The 26,725-nt window shown below is 41.6% G+C and overlaps 1 protein-coding gene across 3 annotated transcripts in view; it reads left to right on the forward strand.

Annotated features, from left to right (window-relative positions):
• Window positions 1-26,725, forward strand: part of epha8 (eph receptor A8) — a 391,056-nt gene that overhangs the window by 141,670 nt on the left and 222,661 nt on the right. For all 3 annotated transcript variants that reach the window (XM_049570869.1, XM_049570874.1, XM_049570881.1), the window contains 2 exons: window positions 3,369-3,512; window positions 8,249-8,398. In XM_049570869.1, the coding sequence (XP_049426826.1) occupies window positions 3,369-3,512; window positions 8,249-8,398 (294 nt within the window). The remainder of the gene's footprint in view (window positions 1-3,368; window positions 3,513-8,248; window positions 8,399-26,725) is intronic.

Here is a 26,725-nt window from a genome sequence, read left to right on the forward strand (position 1 = left end):
GCATTGAGCTGGAGTACCATTAGTGCTGCTCTCCCTCATCACTGCAGTCCCTTTCTTGTTGTTGTGTTCCTGTTGACTCCTCCTCCGTCCTCACTTCCATATCTCATGCATCTGCTTCCTCCTCTCCAGCACACCATTTACAGTTGTGTCTACACCCTCATGCTTTGCTGATTAAGAGGATGGTCACTACAAGGGTAAAAGCTCAACCAGATGCAAGTGGTTTGTTAACAGTTCCCATCTGGTGGCAGGAAGTAAAACATATTAAAACAAGCAATATAAAAGCAGTACGCAATTTCAGATTGAAAGCATGCAAATAAAACCAAGCACAGTGTTGTAAATTATACTAGGAAGCCTCACGGGGGTGATAGCAAAAATACTGGAAACAATACTTGGCATCACACGGAAGCACCAAAAATGTAGGGAATCTACTAGGCGGGGATACTTTTTATTTGGAATACTATACTATATAATACTATGTGTCACATAGGGACACCCAGAATGTTGTGATCTAGGCACCAGTGCTATGTTTACATGGCGGTAACATTTGTCGGGACTTAAGCTTTAACATGGTCCTGACCTGGTTATAGAGCTCCAATTAAAGTATCGAATTGGCTATCTGAACTAATAAATAATTATTAAAAATGATTATTAATTATGTTAAATAATGTGACTTAATTTACATTAAATCACCTCGTGGGGCACCATTCTCGAAAGGAGAAAAATAAGTCTCTTAAATATCACAAAACTGTCAATTTGGAATTTTGATTAATAATTAAATTAATAACCATAACCAAAATTAATAGTAAAGCCTGAAGGATTTCAGAATTTTTGACATACCAGAGGCTGACTATTCATTCACTCTTGTGCAACATCAAACAGACAGCAGGTATGATTCCAAAATATATTTATTCATAAAGGAAACAAAGCAAAACAAAACACACAAATTCTAGCTAACTATATTCAAGCTTGGTGTGTGTGTGTGTGTGTGTGTGTGTGTGTGTGTGTGTGTGTGTGTGTGCGTGCGTGCGAAAAAAAAAAAAAGACTAAGACAGGTGTGGTAATCAAAGGGTTGTGTGGCCTACAGAATAAAATGGCTGACAACAGAGAACTACAAGATGGCTGAATCAAAGCTGGCTTCAGGTTGGGCGAGGGTTTGTCTGACGGTGTGGTCAGGACAAAGACAAAGGAAAAGAAGCGGGGAACCTCTTTAGGTGTTGCAAACAGTCTGGATTAGTGCAGAGGATGTTTAGTTGAGTGCAAGACATTGTCTGTATACTGCATTAGCAAACTAACATCACTTAGCTTTGGCGAAGCCAACTAACCAATAACTTAACTGCAAACAATCACAACAGTGACTCAATAAACAGCATTAAATCACATACATTCAGTTAAACAGTCTTGCTTAGCGTGTACAGCTGTGATAAAGCTATGCCCAGTTGTTACGTTACCAATTCTTGAATGGATGGAGGGAAGAGTTGGTTTGAGCTGTGCTGCTTTTGTTAGCTGGCAGGGGAAAGCTGGAAAGAGCTGTGGTTCCAGGTGCAGTCTTTGTTGTGTCCTTGTTGCAAAGGTGCAGATTCGAGGAAGCCGGTTGCTCGGGGTCCTTATAGAGTTAGATGTTGGGGTGCTAACTGAACTTGGTTATGCTTTTTGCTGGAAAGTTAGCGAACCTTGTATTTGCACACTAATTTCCCTGGTTCCTGGTTTTGCTCCTGCTGTGGCATGAAGGTCATGGTCCAGGAGAGCACAAGTCTGTGAGCAAGGAGCAAGAGTCTGAGCTGGCAGCTCAGGAAGAAAGAGGCCGTCTAGGCCGGTCAAAGGCCCAGGAGCAAGAGAGTGCCTGTCTGGGCTGGTCAAGGGACCAGCAGGAAAGAGGACATAGAGAGTGAAGAATGCAAGACTTCTCTTTGTAGAGATGGGATTTATGGCTCTTTGAGGGGAGCCGGATCTTGGTGAGCCGTTCCTTTCAAAGAGCCGTTCAAAAAACTGGCTCATTTGACTGATTTTTATATTTATTAAGTTTTAAGGAGCCAGCCTGGTGGTAACTCATTTTATCTTGGAAATAATCACTGGGAGGTATGATGGGATAAGATTTGGAACAAAATAACACAAAATTAGATATCCCACCAATATCTGAGTTTGAATTATTCTGAAATATTGATTATAACCTCATTTGACATGTGTGGACTAGATTTTAAAGTCTGATCTAGATTCATTGTAAATATTCCACAAGGTTGCACCATATCACTCTGCTTTGACAGTGACATCACTATTTTGGATTTACCCTTTATACAAATTGTTTGTATGTGTGTAAAGCTACCATGACTTGTTATTCATGCAACACCGTGACCTTAACACTTAGAAATAAACATTAAAAAACAAAGCAGGCTACAATGAATTTTGCTCAGGGGAGGAGCAAAGGAGGAGCACACAGTGATATTTAAACAAAAACAAAACAAAACAAAAAAAAGAACGGTTCCCACCTGCGACTCGGTTCCCATCGTTCATGTTAACGAGTCGGTCAGTAGAATCGGTTCGTTCGTGAACGTCACAACACTATCTCTTAGAGTTTGCCTGGTGACATCACAGACTCACATGACACCATAAAAGTACTGTCCACACAGAATACGGCATCCTGTGGAGATAAGGGCCAGATAGTTGTCTTCTCTTGAAGAACAAAGAGCATGCAGAGAAGAAAAGCCTTCACATGTCCAGTTTAGACTTTAAAAAGTGACAAATCATCTGTGGTCCAGTGAATCTCAACGACAGGAATAAAATAATTTCAACAATATATAAAACCCTGCAATATAAAATAACCACAGCAAAATAAAATATGAATATAGCAAACAAAATATCTCCAGCATACGAAATACGCAAGGCCCAGAAACCTACAGGGACAGGGCATGTTACTTGTGTATTTCCAAAGTCCTAAACCATTATAGATGTAGTATGGAGCATTCTACCATTAGCAAGTAACATAAGCCACATAAAATGTAAAAAATGAAATATGTATGATAATATAGAATAAGAAAAGATAATGCGATGATTTCAGTAGATCAAGCAGTCAGTCAAATGCCGATTGAAGTGGTCAGTGTCTACCATAATGTCTGCCATACTGAGTAAAGGTTCATCTCGATGTCAGCTCAGGCTTTCTCACCTTAATACATATTAGCTGTTGTGAAGAGCTCCAGCCAGGTGCTCCGTGCTTCAAAACAACAGAGCATTATACAGGAGTGGGGACATCTTCCAAAACAAACAAAAAAAAGGAAAACAAAAGCCACACATAGCTCCTGGACAATAATGTTTGTTTTTATTGTTGATGTGTATTGCTGCCAGAGTTGCTGATTCTGACACTTATTCTGACTCAGGTCTGTAACGTGATGAGCCCCAGCCAGAACAACTGGCTAAGGACGGGCTGGATCCCTCGAGAGGGAGCAAGGAGGATCTACATTGAGGTCAAGTTCACCCTGAGAGACTGCAACAGCATGCCTGGAGTACTGGGCACCTGCAAGGTAATAACACTCAGACAGAAAGAAGAGGATAGGGAAGGTAGAGGGGATAGAAAAAAGGGGACAAAGCTGTAAAATAGAGTTCTTGAATTAATTAGTTTAACTCATGTTAGTGTATATAGTTAGCATTTCAAAATCACAATCTGAGATGAAGTCTATTTAAACTCTTACACAGTTTAAAGACTCACAATGGCCTTTAAACATAATTATGAAATTACTTTTTTTTCTTTGAAGGACTTTTGTGACATTTGGTTAATTTGACATCCTGCTCAACTTAATCTGTGAAAAGAACAGTTGTACCAAATAATTTGTCCGTGTTGGGTAGCTACGGGGCATGCATTTTAACACTAAGGCACTTTATAAAAGCACTGCAGTTATGTATATGAGGCATAAATAATCATAACCATCAAAACTAAAAAAAAAAAATGAGAACTTGTAGCCGTTCTGCGGCTTGGTAGTGAGTTAATTTTAATCATAGGCTACAATAAATAGCCTGAGCTGAGGGCAGGGGGGGCATGGCCCAGGTAACTTTTGTACTCTGACATAGAGGGTTGCATTGGGACCTGGCTTGACCCAACGCAAATAGTAATAGTCATTTTGATCCACACTCCACCAGTTGGTGGCGGTAATGGGCCAATTCGCTGTTTGCCAACCGCCATTAAACAGTAGAAGAAGAAGAAGAAAAATAAGAAGAAGAAGATGTAGCCTAGCAACGGGATGTCAACACAGGAACTTGGTGCGCATGCATGAGCGTTTCCACTCCATATTTATTCATAAATGGACGAATATGCCCTGAACCAGCTTTCATACCAATTTGCCACTTGCTCCACCTGTCTGTCTGTCTGTCTGTCTGTCTGTCAGCTCCATCTGTCATGAGACAAACATGAAAGAAGACGTGCAGTTTATTGTTTCACCGGCGACGAGCTGTCATTACGAGCGACAATTACTCACGGCTGCCCGCTCTTTATAACTCACTGTGTGAACCTATGTTGCATAATAAAGATTTGCCCCCTCTTAATTTTTAACCGCTTCCTCAGTAACTTCATCCTGGCGCCAGGCCTGCCTTAACCTCAATCACTGCGTAATTATATAGGCCTAAAGGTAGAAAAATAGCCTAAATAAATACAGAGGAGGGGAATAGAATATGAAACAGCCTTTATTTCATTAAAAACTAAATGAAAACAACAAAATAGGAGCGCTATTCCTGACCAGTGCGTCAAAAGACATGCAGACCAGGGGAACGAAACAAACAACCCCATGAATCTCTTTATTAATAGTCTATAAAATGACGTGTTTTCTCTTGCGGGACGGGAGAAGACACAAAATCATTGATCTCTATTACTGTGCGGGCATAAATTCTCAGAGTTTTGTGGGAGCGGGTGGGAGTGGACATACACACGTTGCGGTTGCGGGCGGTAATGGTCAGAAATTCAGCGGAGCGGGCAGGAGCGTGATGAAGAAAACAGTCCCGCGCAGGGCTCTACTCTGACAAACTATTTTATATGAATAAAAGCCTAAGTTGTAGTCTATCTGTGTTTTTAAGTCACCACACACCTTGACTCACTCTCATCAACTGCTGCCGATAAAAAAACACTCCCACTGACTGCTGCATATTAATTTGATATTAGTGTGCCTATCAAGTGCATTGTTTATCAATATGTCATGCATGAGCGTCGCGAGCTAACGGCGGGCACCTGCGCTGGCTGCATCTGGGAAAATGAAGAGACAGAAGTCGATATCTGAATTTCTTCAAGTAAACAGAAAAAACAAAATGATCAAATTACTCCAGCTTCCACTGTGGCCTCATCTGTGCGTTTATGTATAAATAGGCTTGGCCTGTTGTCTGTGAATGTTAGAGTGGGATCAGAGGGGTTAATCTGAGCAAGCCTGTGTTCGTGTTCATGCGTGTACTGTAGATGTGACTGTGTGGCGTCGGAATAACGCAACGTCAGTAATATTGTCTGTTTCAATGCATATGCCCCCCCCCCCCCCCACCCCCTCCGTGTGACTTGAAATTATGGCCCCCCTTTGTTCAGATGCGTTCCGCGGTCCACGCATGTAGCCACTGTGATATCACCCATTGGTTTGTGGACTCCCTTCTTTAAGCTTCAAGTCTGGCATTTTGGTATCGCCATCTCGGATTTTTTTAGAGCCAGACACGAACATGTTTGGTCGACAGTGTGGAGATGCCCCCAGTACTAGCTTGGTTAGCGCGATGGATTTTTAGAAATGGTTGACTGTGATAATACTAATGCCAATGCTATTTTTCGCCGGCAAAAACATGCTTGAAAACATTATGACAACACGTACTTGTAGTAAAACTAAATTTGATTTCTTAGAGTCTTTTAGTACAATCAAATGCTCAACAAGACTTTTTCAGATGACAAAAATGTACAATTAACTTCCAGAAACTGAAAACACACTGAAAAAATGACAACTACAGCTATGCCTGTACTTTGTGAATTTGGAGTTATGCCATGGTTACATTATGTAAAAGCCGGTAGTCCATATGATTTATGGAACCATTCAAGCCAATGCACTGTCAACTACACGGTCCTGCATATATTTCACAATAAAAAGCCTTGTGTTAACAATGGGATTCTGTCCACAGACATGTTAACAGAGAACTTTTATTTTGAAATGGAAACAGGAAATTCATTCATTCATTCATTTTTTCATTACTGTGATAGATAAAGAAGATAAAGAAAATTAAAACTGTATTGAAAGGTGTTTTCATGTCAATGACTGTTGGACCACAAAAAGACTATTTTCACATTTTGTTTTTGCTGGAAAAAAAAAGAAAAAGAAAAAAGGCCAGACTCCTATTCTCTAGATGTTCCATTCTCTAGATGTTCCATAACTGAGGAGCAGCCAGGCCACGCCTGAGCAGATTAGATTAGATTAGATTAGATTAGCTCAAATCTCTTAACCTGGGTGGGGAAAGAAAAACAAAAGGTTCCACAACACAAACATGCTGCTTATGCAGGCAGTAGGCAGTGTGGCTGCTCAAACCTGTTAACCTGGGCGGCACAAGAAAAACAAGAGTGCTGCTCACACAGGCAGTGTGACTACTGAAAGCAGTTAACCTGGGCAGCAAAGAAAAATAAGAGGTCCCACAACACACACACTGCTCACGCAGGCAGTGTGGCCCAGGCAGTAGGCCGTCATTAAAAAAAACACGACATGTACAGTTGTCATGTACAGGAAAAATTCTGCATAGAGACTTAACCGTTTTGTTTACCAGGCTGTAAATATGTTTATTTCTGCTGTGTATTTTAACATGGGGGTCTATGGGGAATGACTTGCTTTTTGGGTCAGCCAAGAGACAATTCAGCGAGCTGCAGTTTTTGGCACTTACTCATTGGCTTCATTTTTCAGGCCCGAAGGTTGCCACTTCATTTTAAAGGGATAGTGGACCCAAAAATTAAAATTCAGCCATTATCTACTCACCCATATGCCGATGGAGGCCCTGGTGAAGTTTTAGAGTCCTCACATCCCTTGCAGAGATCGGTGGGGGGAGCAGCTAACACACCTAATGGCAGACGGCGCCCTAGACTAACGTCCAAGAACACAAAATTGAATCCACAAAATATCTCCATACTGCTTATACGTAGTGATCCAAGTGTGCTGCAGCCCGGCATAAGTTGTTTTGAAAAACATCATATGAACTCTGTTTTTAGCCTCACTGTAGCCTGTAGCTCTGACTGCTTCTCTGTGCTCCGTGTTCATGTGTATGAGCTTGTGCGAGACTAGCGAAAGCATGAGCTTTGCTCACCCGTGTTTACATCACGTGACACATTCACCGCAAGGGGGAGACAACAGTAACCACAGAGCTAAAAGATAATTTGCACTATGGTCTTTTAGCAAAGGACAGCCCAACATGTCTGAAGACTTTGAAATTGAGGAGGAACAGCATTTCTTTGTTTGAGCCATATTTGTTTGTGCCCGGGTATACGGATGCGGAACTCAGGCTACTGGACGAGTGTGGTTGTTTCAAATGTAGAGCAATGCTAACGGATGAGGAAAGTCTTTGCTGCCCAGACTGGGAATTGGCGATGCCTGCACTTGAGAATCTGGACATCAGTACTGACGAGACTGCCGCTCTTCAGAGACTGTGCATCACCGATCACCCTGAGCGTGCACATGTGAGCACAGAGCACAGAGAAGCAATCAGAGCTATAGGCTACAGTGAGGCTCAAAACAGTTCACAGAGTTCATATGACGTTTTTCCAAACAACTTTTTACGTCGGGGCTGCAGCACACTTGGATCACTACGTATAAGCAGTATGGAGATACTTTGTGGATTCAATTTTGTGTTCTTGGACGTTAGTCTGGGGCGCCGTCTGCCTTTAGGTGTGCTAGCCGCTCCCCCCGCCAATCTCCGCAAGGGATGTGAGGATTCTAAAACTTCACCAGGGCCTCCGTCGGCATATGGGTGAGTAGATAATGGCTGAATTTTCATTTTTGGGTGCACTATCCCTTTAAGGATCAAATATAGACCAAACAGTCCTTTGTAGGAAAGTAGATGTGGAGCTTACCAAAAAAAGGTGGTAAGAAAAACTTTTCAATGAAATTTACACTACCACCTGAGGTAATTTCAGTGTTTCTGCCAAGCGTCTTGGTTGCATTTACATTTGTTTTCATTGTTGGTGTACTAAAAGTAAATTGGGTAAGAATGTATCCTTTTGTAACACAATCAACACACATTCTGTACTCATACTACCTTATTTATTCTACAGGAAACCTTCAATCTGTACTACTATGAGTCTGACAGAGCAGTAGGCTCAGCTGTACGGGAGAACCAGTTCATAAAGATTGACACCATCGCTGCTGATGAGAGCTTTACAGGGGTGGACCTGGGGGTCCGCAGACTTAAACTCAACACTGAGGTATGAGCAACAACACTAAACAACAGCACACATACTGATTGATACAGTAGGGTGTCAGTCCAAGCTCTTTGAAGCAAAGGCTTACTTTAGATTCTAAGTTGATTCCAATTCTCTGCACGCAGGAGTTCAAGACAAGTTGGAAACATCCACAGCTCTAGAGAGCCTCTTACAGTCTCGTCACTCAGTTTGTTTTGTGCTGCAGATCTGTAAAAGAAAACAAACGTTAGGGCTCAGTTCAGTATCATGGGAAATACTTTGATATTGATAACATTGTCAAATTTGATACTGGATAGTGGAGCTACTCTTTTATTGATACGTTACATTGTTACAAAGATGAAGATATGAAAGACACTATAATTCATTATGCACTGTCATTACATTTACTACACATTAATCCTGAGTTAGCTAGAGGACACACAAACTTCAGATAGGCTGTAGTTTTGTTGGTGCAGGGGCTTTACCCTTGACTATAATCTTTTCTTCTTTTGTTTCTGCTTTGGCGCCAACATTCTGACAATGTTACAAACAGTTGTCAAATACACATGTTACCAGTGGCTGCTTTCTTCAGTGCTTGAGTTATTGGCTCAATGATAGAACATTTAGTTTTGGTATGAAAGTGTATGAGTGTTTTGCCTAATACATTATGATTGATTGAACTGGGAGAGATGCTTTTTTATGCTTCCATGTCAGCAATAGCCATGGCCAGAGGCATTATGTTTTTGGGTTGTCTGTCCATCATCCATCCCTCCCTTGGCCCAAACTGTCCACTTGGACTTGAGAATGAACTAATTAGATTTTAGTGGTCAAAGGTCAAGGTCACTGTGACCTTGTCCTTTTCATTCTTGTGAATGTGATATCTCAAAAATGCCTTGAGGGAATTTCCTCAAATTTGGCACAAGCATCCACTTAGACTTAACAATGACCTGAGTAGAATTTGGTGGTCAGAGATCAAAGATCAAGGTCACTTTTACCTCATCCATTTTATGCTTGTGAATGTGATATCTTAAGAACACCTTGGGAGAATTTCTTCAAATTTGGCACAACTGTCCACTTGGACTCAAGGATATAATGATTAGATTTTGGTGGTCAAACTGTGACCTTCCGTCCATTTTATTCTCGTGAACGCAAAATCTCAAAAAAAACACCTTGAGGAAATGTCTTTAAATTTGGCACAAACATTCACTTGAATTAAATGAAGAACTGATTAGTATTTGGTGGTCATAGGTCAGAGGTCAAGGTCACTGTGATCTTGTATGTTACATTCTTGTGAATATGATATCTTAAGAACCTTTTGAGGGAATGTCCTTAAATGTGGCTTAAACATCTACTTGGACTCAACAATGAACTTATTAGAATTTGGTGGTCAAAGGTCAAGATCACTGTGACCCTACAAAACATGTTTTTGGCCAAAACTCAAGAATCCATGCATGCTAATTGTTTCAAAATTTCACACAAAAGTCTATATTAGGATAAAACAATGAAGAGATGACATTTACATTCAAAAGGTCAAAGGTTAACTTCAGTGTGACATCATAAAGTTCTGCATAAACACTTTTCTGGCCACAATTCAACATCATAACTGAGGAATAGAAGAGACATTTTGACAGATACATAATTGGTGACACTAATCTTGGGTGTTCACCTTGAAACTGTGCTGATATCTTCTGTGCAACTTGACTGGTGCGTGGAGGTACACAACCGTGAGGTGGCAGTTCTATTTTTCTTATTTATTGTTGGCTGTAGTTTTTGAAGAATTGTTATGCCGTTAAAGGGATGGCTCAGATTTTCCAAAGTGGGGCTGTATGACATACTTATCCATAGTCAATGTGTTACATACAGTAGATGGTGGTTGGCACTCTCCCTGTTTGGAGAAGCAGGTGAGACCAGCACCCTAGAAGCTCAGCTAAGTAATGCTGTGGATGGGAGTTTAAAGCAAAAAATATTTTGGCCACTTAAAAAAATGTCCAACCTAAAAAAATCAATATCAGTCTAAGTGGATGTTATACTGGGAATATTTTCACTGCTTTACCTTGCTGTCACAAAAGCCCTTTCCTTTGGCACTACTTTTCTCAACCGTTTAACTTCCATATTCCAACACAAAAGCCCAACAGTGCCGTGAACTTACACATCACCTGTCTGGGTCAAGAAGTGCTGTGGCAAGATCAGACTGAAAACCAAATTTAACTTTTCTGGAGATTTCTAAGATGATGGCCTCTAGTTTCCCGGCTCAGCGCAGGGTGGCGAACCCCGCGCAGAGCTAGTTTCAAGCAGCGCAACCTGAGGCTCGCTCAGTTTGGTAGTTTGGCAGACCGAGGTGCGCTGAGATGGGTGTGGCGGCCCAGCAGGGGGAGGTGTCGACAGATCCAGCTTGGCGCAGTGACAGTGTCGTGCCAAAAGGCTTCGCCGAAAGTGCGCTAAAAGCTCGCCAGCTGAAACCGTGTCTACTGTCAGCGCAGGTGGAGTGTAGGTGGAGCGCAGGCGGAGCGCAGCCGGTGTAAGCCGAAGTTTGGCTGACCGGTGGACAGTGCGTACATGTCACCAAAACCTCACAGGCAGGTTTCCAAAATGTCAGGCACATTAACGATGCAATAAATACCCAAAAAAACACTATTCAATGCAACTATCTGCAATCAGCACATAAATGTGTCTCTATATTGACTGTCCCCTCTCATCTGATGTCAGATCAAAGGGAATTGGCACCGTTTGGCACGCGTAATGGAAACCCAACCTGATTTGACACAGCTGCAAACTAATGAGTTCACATCCCTCTCAGCCAACCACAAACAGCCACAGCATCAGATAGGGAGTATATATTCAGCATCTGTCATCTTAGAAAAGTCAAAAGAAAAGAAACAGAGTGAGACTGCGAGAGAGAAAGAGAGAGCGCGCATGCACGAGAGAAACGCAACATTGATTTACAATTGTGGTGACCTCCTCCCAGGCTACCTTTGCATCATCAGCCCGTGGAGGTCTGCTCACAGTTCCGTATATTCGGACACTGCGAGCTTGGACCTCCCAGACCAAAACATCAGTTTCCTCCTGGGAGAAGTTTGGCTGTCTGACGCTGCTGCTCTCTTCTGCCATGGTGAATTGAGTCAACTCTCATTACGCCTTTGCGCGGCGCATTTAAGGGCGAGGAGAGGGGCTCATTTGATTGGTGTGATGTGTGTAAAACCCACTTCACGCCTTCTCTCCTCCCTCTTTCTGACTTGCGCCGGTTAGAGGGACGTAGGTGGGAAAGAGGAGTAGCTGCGCCAGGCGCACGGTGTGCCAAACTTGCAAAATCCGCCTGGCCACACCCAGTTGGCGAAGCGCAGGTGCGCTGCACCCCCGCCTCGCCCGGTCTGCGAAACTAGAGCCCGATGTGTGCAATTGAGTTTTTCTCAGCTGTTTAAGCAAAGAAATATAAACAGCTGTGGCTAATTACACAGAATATAGACATCAACACTTCACGTGCAAGGCTGAGACAACTCAGTGTTTGCAGTGAACATTTGTCTTCGGAGGATTATGTAAAACCAATGCAAAGTGAGTTAGACACTTGCTGAAAAGCATAGCTGTACTCACCCATCACGTCAAATTACTCTACATGCCTACAAATAAATAAAATGACTGAAAAATGACTTCCCCTGCCAAAGGGGGAACATCTGTTTCCTCAGTCATTCATCGGTGCTGGGGAATGCTGTCCTGTAAATAAAAAAATGGGGACCAGCAGAAACAAATCCAAAAATGCTGGGTCTACTTCGTTTCCTTTCCACAGCACTTTCAGTAGTGGGCAGTTATGGTGCTCATGCTCAAGGGCAGAGTTCTTAACCCTATCTGTCTCTTTATGATGCCTGAGTACTGTTTTGCCTCAGTCTCCCCGCTCCCTTCTTCTTCTGCTTCTACCAACCTGGGGGGTATTCCATCAGTGTAGCTAAGAATATCCAGACTAAAGTTTAATCTTGAAGTTTGACTAAACGCCAACTCCCAATCTAGCTCCAACCCGTTCCATCAAATGAAATCACCTGGCCCCAGCTGACGCTAAGTAAGGCATCTATGATCAATCTATGATCAAAAAATGTTCAATAGACAAGAACAGACACTTAAAAGACAGTTTTGCCAGTGCTTTTACACACTCACAACTGTCATGTAATGATAAAATAATATGTAGATCATAAAATATATAACATAAGTAATTAAAAAACAAAACAAATTAAAATGTAATAATTTGTTTTGTTTTTTAATTAATTATGTTATATATTTTATGGGTTAGGGTTAGGGTTAGGGTTCGTAGTGTTAAAATGTAATAAAAATAAGATAATTAAAAAAACACTTAAAACAACAATAAAGCCAAAATCAAACTAACAAAAACAAATTGATAATAAAATGAAACTGAGGCATTAAAAAAGATTGTATACACCAAATAACATGAATATGTGATTGCCTTCCCATCCCCACCCCACTCTGTTTCCAATTGGCCAGCAAAGTCACAGCCAATTGGTCAACTGACAACGGCCATATGAGGAGTGCATCCAAGAGAAGGAGAGGGACACACCCAGAGAGACACAGAGACAGAGCAAGAGAGAGTAGATTAGGAAATAATGGCATGCCCCTTCATCAAGGATCCTGTTGATGAGGAGGCCCCCATTGTCCAGAGGGCCTTCCAACCACCACCAGCCCCAAGGGTCGTCCAGGACAGGACCAACCCATTGATACAGACGGACTCCTATCTGTGGGAGAGGTACCGGTTCAGCAGGCAAAGCATAGTGTATCTATGCAGTTTGCTGGAACCACACATTATAAAGATCACATGCCACAGCCAGTCTCTGTCCACTGTGCAGTCAGTCTGTATTGCACTGAGGTTCTTTGCTAGCAGAACATTCCTGCATAGTGTTGGTGATGCTGAGAGGCTAAGTAAGGTAACTGTTTGCAGAGAGGTAAAAAGGGTGTATTTTCTATTCATTTTGATTATTTCTAGCATCACCATACATCATGCATAGGGCTTGAGATGATCACATTAACATATGGTTATCTTTTATATTTATGATTATTTATATTTATTAACCATGACACAAAACAACCACATTAAAATGGGACACACAGCACTGTGGTTTGTCAGTTCCTCATCCTATAGCACATTCTATACATTTAAGGGGATTTTCCTTATTTTGATATAATAAGGGATAGAGCTTACAATTGACTCCCAAATGATGAGAAATAGATCACTGACTCACTATCACCTGCATTCACTTAATAGTTTTCCTCATCTCCACTGAAAAAACACTGACTTCCTGACCCTGCCTGTGAGAGTTGCCTTGGGCCACTCCTATACACAATTTTTACAAATGATCTGCCACATGTTTTAAAAAAGACCAGTATTTCGATGTATGCCGATGATTCTACCATATACACGTCTGGAGCTACAGGTTCTGAGTTAAATGTTATCTTAAATTCAGAGTTAAGGTCAGTGGTTGAATGGATAAACAAAAATTAATTAGTTCTTAATGTTTCTAAGACAAACAGCATCATTATTGGTTCAAATTATGCTATTAGTAAAATGCCTGGTCTGAATATTTGTATAAACAATGTGGTAGTTGAACAAGTCCAAGAGACCAAACTACTTGGAATCACGCTAGATAATAAATTATCATGGTCTACACACATAAATAAGATGGTCACAAAGATGGGAAATGGTGTTTCTGTTGTGCGAAGATGTGCAAAGTTCTTGACATGCAACTCAACCAAGCAGGTGATTCAGGCTTTAGTCTTATCCAATCTTGATTATTGTCCAGCTGTGTGGTCAAATGTGACAGCAGAGAAGTTAAAGAAATTTCAGACAGTACAAAACAGAGCAGCACGTATAGCGCTCCATTGTGGTTACAGAGCAAATCTTGTGGCAATGCATGACTGTCTTGGTTGGTTGGTTGTCAAAAACAGATTACTTTATTCATTGCTTTCATTTATGAGGAATATTTTTATTACGAAGACCCCATTTATTTTATATAAGAATTTATCTCTTAGTTTAGATAGACATAACTATTTGACCAGACATGCTACAGAAGGAAATTTCACATTACCGAAAGCAAGAACAAATGCAATTAAAAGAACAATCACTTACAGGGCCATGCAGGAATGGAATGCACTCCCGAGACACATCATGCAGGAAGAAAGTAAAACTCAATTCAAAATTTTACTTAAAAAGCATCTTTTATTAAAAAAACATTGATATGATTTAATAAAGGACTTGGTTAAAATAGAACATTGGCTAAATAAGAGTTCATCCTTTGATTTGTCTCGTAGTTGTGTGTGAATGAGTGTCTTTCATAATGCCCACATATGAACAGATGGAATAATTATAGTCATTGTTTTATAAGTACTTACTGTTAAATATTATTGGGAGCTTGTCTTGTCTATGATTGTGTATAGTTTTTGTTTTCTTGTTTGTTTTTGTTTATCTTAGTTATAATTTTGTGTTATGTTTTGTGCAATGTCGTGTTGTATGTTTTGTTATATTATGTGTTATGTATGTTGAGTGTTAAGTGTATTGTATGTTTTGTGTTATGTAAACACATAATGGAAGTCTGTTGCATGGACCCCAGGAAGAATAGCTGCAGCTATGCTGCAGCTAATGGGGATCCAAATAAACAAACAAACAAACTCTCAACCCCAACCAGAGTCCTGCACTGGGTTGGGTACCCAACAGCTGATTTGCGGGTGGTTTTTAAAAAAACATTTTTTCCCAGGTTCGGATCTAGGTGGAAAAAATAACATGCGGGTTGGATCCCGGGTTTTAGATGAACACATCAGTCATTAGTTCGGTAAACTACAGATAACTATCTTGGTCATTATTTACTCTCTGAGGATCGCCTCCGCTATTTCGCAACGGTCATTGGTTCAGCTGTTTAGGCGTTTCACCATCTAATAACACAATTTGTGATTGGATGACAGAATCAACATGGCTGCCACCGTCTAACAAGCGCCGCTTCCAAAACAGTAAATAATTATTTAGGTATTTGAGAAGTAAGTGGATAAAATGTACAACTATCACTTTATAATGTTTCTGAAGTGTTTCCCTGATGGATTACTTCTCTCCTCGATGGATTCTAAAAACACGTGACAGCTCGTAACTGCTGAACGTCGCTCTGGACAGAAAGTAAGTCTATTATTACACATTTAAAGTTCCTTTACATAGATTAAAAGTTTAAAAGCATTAAACGTAACAAACGAGTGCTTTTACGTCAGGTAAGTCAGGTTTTTATTGTGAGAGCTGCTTCATTCAGGTCGTTGTTTACTTACTGGCACCTTAACTGTGGCGATATGCTGTTCAATATTCAGCCAATTTTTTTTTTTTTTTTTTTAAATATATTTTTTGGGGGGCTTTTCAGCCTTTAATGGATAGGACAGACAAGCGTGAAAGGGGGAGAGAGAGAGGGAGTGACGTGCAGCAAAGGGCCATAGGCTGGAGTCGAACCCGGGCCGCTGCGGCAACAGCCTTATACATGGGGCGCCTGCTCTACCACTAAGCCACCGATGCCCCAATATTCAGCCAATTTGACCCAAAATGATTACTTTAAATCCGGGTTACAGGTCGGGCTGCGGGTCGTGTTTCAACGGGTCGGACCGGGTTGCGGTACTAATTGGCCTGATGCGCGGGTTTGCGGTTCGGGTGCACGTTTGTACATCGCCGGGTCGGGTCGGGGCGGATCTTGAAAATTGGACCCATGCAGGACCCCAACTTAATTGGGTCCTACTGAAGACATAAGTATTTAAAGCAGCCACAAATGCTTCATCTTGAAAAAGAATCAGTAGTTTCCCAAAAGAGCACGGTACTGTAGTTTTAAGCAAACATTACTCAAAAGGGAAGAAATAGTGCATTTCAGCAGCAGATCAATCCATATTTGGTGCTCTGCTGAGTGTTTAAGACAGCAGGACAGTTTATCTGTGATAAACTTCTGTCAGAATAAACAGCGTGTGTGTTCATGGTAATGGGTGTATTATCCAAAGTAACTGTGTGGCTCACTGTGTTTTTAATAGTTTTGGATGACAATGAAGCACTTTTGCACAGAGGATGAAGATATATCAAGTTCCAGACTCCACACTTTTTAGACAGATTGTCGCATTGTTGCTTTAAGTCTTTTCATGGAATTTCTTGACATTAATAGTAATATAGAATACGCTATGTCCAATCTCATCCTTCAAAGCAGATATTTCTAAGTTATATTAAATTTGGTGTTTCTTGCTGACACATGCAGACATCATGAAATATGGGCCAAGTAATTCAGTTTTAAAAAGGGGTTGTGTTGGGTTGATTTTGGTGAAGAAAATGTAAAGCAGGACCCATTCCCAAAATGCTGATGTGCTCTTTAAGCATTCAAAATAAACACCCACACTTCAATAAATACTTCTTAGTTGTTGAGCTGAACCTGGAGAGAAGTGTTCAGTGATCTTCCCCAGCCAAATCTGTGTGCAGACATCATAAGTCACAAGTGTCAACTGTCAATCAGTTGAATTAAATTCAATTAAAAGCATACGGTAGGTTCAGTAACAATTTGAGTTGCATTGCTTCTTGTATCCTTTCTGTGTTGCATTTGATCCAATCAATACAGAAAATGGCAGCCCAACCTGAAACCCAACAGAAGGTTTCAGCTGCAGAACCACACATAGAACCTCGCCTCTTATCACACAGCTGCAGAGGAACCTTTACATCTTCAGGTTGTTTGTCTATCTTGATGGAAACCTACATTTTAAATCTTTGATGTTATTTTACATTCTTTTTCCTCCCGTCTCTGCAACACTTTCTGTGTGACCAGTGCTTTCGAATGCCAAGTTATGACTGACTTATTTTAATACCAGGCATAAGCCCTGTTGGCCCTTAGACTGTAGAGATAGCAGCTGCTTTTATGAATGCCTTGCTTTTTTGGGGAATGCTGTTGCGGGTAGGCATTTGTCAAGGTGGTTGCTGCATGGTCTAATAAAGGCAGCTTAATGTATATCACAAGTATGATAAAAGAAAAACTGAAAAATTCCAGCGTGAATCAATTTCTTTGTAAATTAGAAAATGGTGTGCAGAGCCACCCAGCACCCTATCATGGGTCATAAGTTGCCAAGGGATATTTTACATGCCATTGTTGTGACTGTTTACATCCTGCCTACAGCCAGCCCGACATGACGTCATACACGCTGCCATAGACTCAACACCTGATGGCCTTCATCGTAATCTCACGTGACTTCAACCATGTTACCATGACAACCACCCTGCCCAGTTGCACCCAGTATGTGAGTTGTCCAACCAGAGAGGACGGGCTTACAGAGTGTCTCACTGACAACATAAACTCCTGTGTGGACTGCACTGTTCCAGTCAAGACTGGCCATTGTTATTCAAATAACAAGCCATGTGTAACAAAAGACCTTAAAGCCATCCTGAATGACAAGAAGATGACTTTTTCAGCTAGGGAGGTGGTGAGAACAGTACAGGGGTCCTTAAAGTGAAGATCATGGAGGCTAAAGAAAAGAATAGGCAGAAGCTAGAGCGGAAACTCAAGCAGAACAATATGAGAGAGGTCTGCAGTGGCACTAAGACCATTACTGGTTTCAGGCCGACTGGCAACAAAGGAATTGAAGGCAGCATGGACAGGGCCAATGAACTGAATCTGTTCTTCAACAGATTTGACAGTGTCCCTTGCCACCCCCCGGCTTTACTCATTTGTCTGCCTACAACAGAATGTACAACACCGTGCCTATGCTCAGTCTCTGGTAAAACCCTGGACAAAGTTAATTCCAAAGCACAAGGGACATTGTCCCACTCTGGTCAGCAACTTCAAAGTAAGCCTGGCAGGGGTAATCAATCTTGAGCCAAAACTTCTCATAATACCGTAATCTGTATTTGTGTATTATCTTCACTAGGAGTGTAAGAGGTTACCATGTCTTTCTAAAGCATGACTCCAGACTACAAAGAAGAATAATCTTTGACTCTTTGCAATGTGTCAGAAGTAGAAGACCCTGAGGTCCAGATGTCTCCCTCTTGGTCGTCATTGTTCCACAGAGAGAGGTAATGGTCCTTCTCACCCCTCCTCTGGCTCCCAGGCTAACTGCCCTCTCCATCCTGATGACTGCATCTCTCCCGCTCCCTTACCTGTGACCTCTACAGTGTGCTTCAAAGCTGACCATCTGAGAAGACAGCTGTCCAGACTCCCCTCGAGCAAGGCTGGCATCAGGCCATGATGGTGTCAGCCCCAGGGTGCTCAAAGCCTGTGCCCCCCCAGCTGTGTGGAGTGCTTCACCACATCTTCAACATGAACCTGAGTCTCCAGAGGGCCTCCGCTGTGGAAAACACTGTGTCTCTTTCCTGTGCCAAAAACACCGCATCCCAGTGGCTCCAAGGATTAGAGACTAGTGCTAACCCTCTACATCATGAAGACCCTGGAAAAACTTGTCCTGGAGCAGCTCCGGCTCAAGGTCACCCCTCTTAGCCCCATTCCAATTCGCCTACCAGCACCGACCGGTGGTCGACGATGCCATCATTTACCTGCTAAACCATGCCTACACTTAACCTGGACAAGCTGACAAGCACTGTGAGGGTCATGTTTTTTGACTTCTCCAGCGCTTTCAACACCATCCGGCCGGGTCCAAGCTGACAGCCATGCAGGTGGATGAGACTACAATATGTGCGCTTGCAACACTGTGTGTCAGACATAGTGCTCAGCTACACTGGGGCAACACAGAGGACAGTCTCAGCAATTGCAGTTGTCTCTGCACTCTGAAATTGTTGGATGTATCAGTAAGGGTGTGGAGGATGAGTACAGGGCTGTGGTGGGTGACTTTATCACATATTGTGAACAGAACCATCTGCATCTTAATGTGACAAAGACAACGGAGCTGGTGGTGGATCTGAGGGGGGCAAAGACAGTGGTGACCCCTGTTTCTATTCATGGAATCATTGTGGACATTGTGGAGAACTACAGGTATCTGGAAGTGCATATGGATAATAAACTGGACTGGTCCAAATGCACGTAAGTCCTCTATAAGAAGGGCCAGAGCTGCCTCTATTTTCCGAGAAGGCTTAGGCCCTTAAACACCTGCCGCACAATGCTGGGGATGTTTTATGAGTCTGTGGTACTCAGTGTGATCATGTTTGCTGTTGTGTGCTGAGGCAGCAGGTTGAGGGTAGCAGACGCCAACTGCCTCAAAAAACGGATTCACAAGGCCAGTAATGTAATGGGGGTGGAGCTGGACTCTCTGATGGCACTGTAGCAGGATGCTGTCTAAGATACATATCATCTTGGACAATGTCTCCTATCCACTCCACCATGTGCTGGTCAGACACAGGAGCATATTCAGTGACAGACTTACTCCCCCAACATGCACCACAGAGTGCCACAGGAAGTCATTCCTGCCTGTGGCCATTAACCTGTACAACTTCTCCTTCAGTGTCAGCTGCTCTGAGTCAGTAGACTGGCATCTGGACTTTATTTATCTTCTCAATTTGTAATTCATAATTATCTATTGGGTGCAGTTATTCAATTGCCACAATATTCTGTACAATTATTCAACTGTGCAATATTTTGTCAGTATACTACTTTATCATGCGCATAACTGTACATATTTCTAATATTTACTTTATTATTTACATTCTTTACATTATTTTTAATATTTTTATATCTGAAGTACTAGTGTTAAACACTGTAGCATATTGCACATTCTGTTTTTGTTTTTTAATATACTTTTTCTTTTCTATTTTATTGCTTTATATGTATATATTTCTATTTCATACTCTTACTTATTATAATTCTCTGAATACAGTTCAGTTTTATTTATAAAGCCCAATGTCACAAATTACAATTTTTACAGCATACGACATCACTCTGTTCTTGGACCCTCACAGTGGATGAGGAAAAACTCCCCAAAAGAAACCCCTTTAATGGGAAAAAATGGGAGACACCTTAGGAAGAGCTACCAAGGAGGGATCTCTCTTCCAGGATGGATAGACTTAGGACGGACATATGTGAAGTAAATGTTGTGTGACATCCAGTAATGATCCTTCCACAGGTTCACCTAAGCCTTGGTCTGACTTTTACTTCCTCTAGATAGTTAAGTTTGATCGTCTTCTGAACCATGGGGAGACGGAGAGGCAAAGAGTACAAAATGTACAAAGCTATCATAGTTTATTGGCTGTGTTGCAACATTCAGTGTGTAGAATGTAGAGGATATTTTGGCATAAATGGAATATAATAAGTATGTTTTCTTTAGTGTTTTCATTACCTTAGAATGAGACATTTATATCTACATAGAAAGTGGGTCCTCGTATATGGAGATGGCCATGTTAAACTGCCGTGTTTCTACAGAAGCCCAGAATGGACAAACCCATCACTGACTCTAGATAGGGACATTTGCGTTTTTGTGTTGGCCACCCTAGTTAGAGGCCCCTGTGCAATGACAGCATCGTTAAAACACTGCTTTTTTCTATCAATCTAATCTCCTTTATTCAGTGTTTTACTGGTTTTAACCACCTGGTCTGTTTGTTTTAGAGAGGAGGAGATCTCTGTGGATAATTCGCTCCAGGTAGAAATATCCTGAATGTCTGATCAGAAATAAGGTGAGCACATATACTGTAGCAGGCACTGGGCAAGCAGCCTGTCTGCAAGTTCCAAAAGTTGTAGGAGAAAGTCTTATTTATAACATTAAACTGCTTTATTTAGTGTTTTTGTTGATTTAATTACCTGGTCCATTTGTGTTGGTGAGGAAGAGACCTCTGTGGATAATTCAGCTCCCGGTAAAAAAAACTTCCTGAACAATAAACATTGAAGGAATTATAACTGAGAGAAGTTCCAGCTGGTTGCAATCTGCAATCCTTGCCACTAGATTCCACAAAATCTCCCTGAATCTTAAACACTGCTTCTTTAACCTCCTCTGTCGGATTATTAAGCGCTTCAGACAACATGAGACAGGAGCTGATGGTACAAATATGTTTTTTGAATAAACCAAGCCAAGTTAAGGAGCAAACATATTTGCTAAATTGCCAGAGCTTTATTTTCCTACTTCATTTACTTTTTATTGAATGAAATGGTGTACAGTAATGAACAAAATGCCAGGGGGAGTACACAGAATGGAAGAGAGAAAGTAGAGAGAATCACACCATCTGTCTAATACCCATATATTTGCTCAGATCAACCCATGGTCATTACTGGCAGCTGTTAAAAAGTTAATCACAAACAACCAGCGTTGGGCTTATTACGTAATGTATAACTCATTACTCATTAGTCTTCTCAAAAGTAATAGTATTACTTTACTTATTACTCTTTACACTACTGGGTGTCTTACTTTTCTGTTAAGCTCCACAAAATTGGTACTTATGTTGTTTCTCCTCAAAATTCAGCCTTCATGTTTGTCTCTGTGTCAATGTCAGGATGATCTGCATCAAGCACAGCTAAGGTTAAATAGCTTGCAATTGATTTTCTGTTGCCTGTGACCAATATTTTCCCAAGGATCTGCCTAAATACAGGCTGCGGCCGCAGAGGGCTCACCTTTGGTAGTGAGTATTTACTGGAGTGTCATGTTGCTGTGCTGTTGGACATAGTAGCTGTTCCAGGAGATTTGAGGCAATGTACTCGCAATAGAAATGGTCTTAGTACCACTACCTGCACACAGTTAACATTTGACTATGATGTTTTTGTCATCTTTCCTCTGGACAGAATCAAAGAAATTACAATATAACACAGCAATTAAAAAATTAATTCACAGATGTAACTGATTGTCAGATTTCAACTCTGAAGGGGATGACAACAAAAGTACGGTTGCAATGAGTTATTTGGTTTTTGGGGGAACTGTAATATTAGTGCTGAAATTTTGTTTAATTTAATTTTTTACAAGTGTTACTGGAACACATTATCGACCAACACTGGAAAATACTAGAGTAGTTTCTACCCCTACTAGTAACCCTGTTAGATGTTAATAATTATTGCTTTTTGCAAAAAAAGATGTCTTTATATTTGTATGTTTCCTCAACTTTGAAACATTGAAAATAATATTTCCTGAATCATTTCCTGGGTGTTAACAAGATAATCAAATGTGATATGAGATGAAAAACAAGCATACAAAAATGTAAAAATATCCATGTTTCCAGGTTATTTTTGGAAGCAAAGCAGTTGATTAATGACTGCTGCCAAAACACAACACCAAACAGCAGTCCAGAGATTAAATTAAGGCTCTGTTTATACTGTTCACACTGTTTGTTCACAAACTACTGCAACAACTACTGTTTGGATATTTAGTATGAAAAAGTGAGTCCAAACTCTAGAAAGTTGAGTCAAGCAAAATACACAGAGGTTTCATAAATATGGAATATGCCTATGCATCCTATGCGCAGTACTTACAGCGGAGATGAAACACTGAAACTTTGACTGTGGTTTGTGTACTTTTCTTAAGTAGGATATGACACTGCAATCAAACTTGATATCTGCCTATATTTGCAAGGAAACTAGGGCTGTGTCTAAAATCACTAACTAGTCCACTATATAGCGAGTTTGCCATTTTCTAGTGATGTCTGAATGTATAGATGGAATTATTATACCTTATATAGTATCCCACAGTGTGAAAAGTAGTGTACAACCAATGGTCATAAACCAAGCAATATATCCCATCATGCATTGTGCCAAAGGAGCGGACGGATGATACGGGATGAATACCAAGACAGGCAAGAGGAGAGAGAGCAACTCACTGGTCACTATACAGCAGCCCAAAACTCAGATTATTGAGGGCATAACAGGAACATGTGTACGTAGTCAACGGGTGAGCTTTTATACCTATTGCAAGAATCAGACCTGTCCGGGTATCTTTTGGCCAGCCTCGCGTTTGTGAGGTGGACTCTGTTTAAGATCTTACATTGCAAAAGGCTGCTTCTAGTGCATATAGAAGAGGTATGTAGACGGTCTGGTATATGTTCCCATTGTTCATCTGACACACTGATCCTGAGGTCCCAGCCCCAAGTAGCCCTCAGGGTGTCTGGACAATTTGGGTTTATGTTGGAAATGTGATTATAAATGATCGCTATCAGTCCCTTTTGTCAGTCTTTTGTACTAAGTGATAGAAAGGCATCAATCATAGAATCTGGGTGGTGGTTAGGGAATTGGGGAAACTGACATCGCACAAGGTGACAGATTTGGAAAAAGTGGAACAGGTGAGTATTTGGAAGAGTGGGTTTTGCAGAGAGATCTGCAAATGAGGTAAAAACACCATCCACATAGGGTTTATTTATAGTCTGCAACCTTTTCTCTGACCAGGTCTGGAACACTGGGTCTGAGCAGGATGGCAGGAAAAGGTGGTTGCAAAGAACTGGGGCTAGACCTGATGGTGTATGCAGGCCAAACTGTCTTCTGAACTGGTTCCAGATTCTCCGAGTATTTGTTACGATTGGATTTATAATGGCTTGTTTAATTGAAAAAGGTAGTTGGGAACAGGCCACCAACCAAGGTGAAAAGCGTAAGGATAAGACTTCCATCAGGGCCTACTGGGGTTGTTGGCCTGATGTCTCATCTGTATTCCAGAAGAGGAGCTTGCTATTGCCCAGTGGTAATGACGGAAGTTTGGCAAAGCCAGGCCTCCTTTAGATCTTGGAAGTTGAAGAACTGACCTTATGATGCACGCACATTTATACCACCAAAAAAATGAATTCATCAATTGATCCAAAGTGACAAACAAGGATTTATTAATAAATAGTGGAATATGTTGGAAAACATAAAGAAATTGGGGGAACACCACCATTTTCACCAGACTGATTTGCCCAGTTAGGGAGAGGAGAACAGAGGACCATCTAACAAAATTCAGTTTGCCACAATCTAATAAAGGATGATAAAATTCAGCAAAGAGCTCTGTGAAAGAGTTAGTGACAAGGATTTCCAGGTACCTGAATCCATCTGTGACCTTCCTGAAGGGAAAGAGATCCTGAGGGAGTCTCAGCTCATTAATTATTAGGGAAGCATTCACTTTTTCCAAGGTTAAGTTTATAACCAGAGTATTTTCTGAAATTTTCGAGAATACTTAGGATTATGGGAACATAGAAGACTGGATTGGAAATATAGAGTAAGAGGTGATCTATATACAATGCAGGTTTGTGGGACAGACCATGACGTGTAATCTTCAAATCTCACCTCACTTTAAAGCCATATCTAGAGCCTATGGCAAGCGCAAACAGTAATTGGGACAGCGGACAACCACATTCAAAAGGGAAATTGGCTAATAACTACTACACAGGAGTGGATCGATGTTCTTTTTGAGCAACAAAGTGATTGAAGCCTCTGAAAAAGTGGGTGGCAAGTGGCCCTTTAATGAAGCATTTTGAAAACCCTAACCAGTATTGAGGCGAGTACAAAAAAAAGAAGAAGAAAAAGTTTAATAAATTCTATGGTAAAGCCATCAGGCCTGGGTGACTTGTTACTTTGTAGAGTTTTATGGCTCCTATACTTCAAGAGTGGTTACGGGCATGCTCATACCATCAGCAACAGTCTTGTCCATTTGTAGGTATACCAGCAGGTCAGGAGAACTAGGACTGTCCCAGTTATGTAGGGAAAACACAGAGGAATAATGTTTGGTTGCCAATTTCTGTAGGGTCAGTTATAATGCTGCCTGAAGGAGACTTTATACTAGGAATAAGTTTAGAGGCACTAGCCACACACGCCCAATAATTCAGCAGTTTGCCCGCCTTGTCTCCCTGCTCGAAAACAGAAAATGCAATGTAATATACGAAATACCATGCAAATCATGCAAGAAAACATACATTGGAGAAACAGGAAGATCATTCAATACAAGGAAAAAAGAACATCAAAAAGAATGCCAGAAAGAGACAGCTGGGAGTTTCACAAGGACACAAAAAGACAAAGTAGAACAGGAAAACTTAACATCAGCCATCACAGATCACTGCAGGAGAAATAACCACATTATGGACTGGGACAAGGGCCAAATAATCACATCAGAGACCAATAAATTCAAACGTTGGATAAAAGAGGCAATCAAAATCAAGAAGTGGGCGAGCGGCACCATCAACCGGGACGAGGGGGCGTACACCCTCTTGCACACCTGGGATTCCCTCCTCCAGAGACCATCCAAAGGCAGGGGGTGTGGCAGGCCCGACAGATTCTAATAGGTCTGTTGGGCCGGCCAGCTGATAAATGACATGTCAGATGACACTTCTGAGGAAGACTGGAGTCACAGTCAAAACTGTCAAGCAGGTAAAAGAAACATCTCCAACACTTTTTTGTCTGAAGATAAGAAAATATTGAACAAGGTCAATGTTAGCTTCGAGGACAGAGATGGTCTTCTTAAATTCTGAGGACAAATCTGCTTTGTGGCTCTCCAGCAAGCTGGCTAGCGTGGCCATGCTAACACTGCTAGCTGTATCCTCCCTAGATGCGGGGTCCCTTTTGCTTTGTTTTGCAGGTTTAGATGACATTTCTTTAGAGTTTGGAGATTTACGATGTTGTTGAAAAAGTCAGAGAGATAAATATGGACTTTGACAAGAGAGAGTTTAAAGAATGGGAGCGGAGGGTAAATGCTTCTACTCTTTATCCGCCATCTTGGAATCTTAATATTCCTCAATCATTTTTCATTTCCCTGCCTGCCATAAAAGTTGACAACACCACGCTGGAGAATGTGGACTACTTCCCTTACCCTGGCAGCCTTCTCTCCTCCAGAGCTGACATAGACTCTGAAGTTAACCATCATCTGAGCTGTGCCAGTGTGGATCATATGCCAGAATCCGGACCAGAGTCTTTGACGACCGAGACCTGAGGGCCCAAACAAAGGTCCTGGTTTACAAAAGCCGTAATCCTCCCCACCCTGCTGTATGGAGCTGAAACTTGGACCACATACAGTAGGCACCTGAAAGTGCTGGAACAATTCCACCAAAGAGCCTTACGTAAAATCCTAAGAACCAACTGGGAGAACAGACGTACCAACATCAGCATCCTGGAAGAAACAAACCAGTAGATGCCCAGTATCACAACCATCATAATGCAACACCAACTGCGATGGACAGGCCACGTCATCCTCATGCTAAGCAATCGCCTACCAAAGCAGATTCTGTACTCCCAGTTAAAGTAAGGACAGCGGGCCTCTGGTGGGCCAAAGAAGCGCTGTGAAGACAACATCATGAGCACCCTGAAAAAGTTTAACATCACATCAGCCAACTGGGAGGACCTTGCTCTGCACAGGCACAACTGGAGGAAGACAGTGCAAGAGGGGGCAGTACAGTACGAATCTGAACTCTGCCGTGCCGCACCACTCACCACCTTTACTTTCCCTTGCCCACACTGCACCAAGATATGTGGATCACGGATTGGCCTCTACAGCTATCTGAAG

The sequence above is a fragment of the Epinephelus fuscoguttatus genome, linkage group LG1 (assembly GCF_011397635.1).
Source record: "Epinephelus fuscoguttatus linkage group LG1, E.fuscoguttatus.final_Chr_v1".
NCBI classification, from domain to species: Eukaryota; Metazoa; Chordata; class Actinopteri; order Perciformes; family Serranidae; genus Epinephelus; species Epinephelus fuscoguttatus.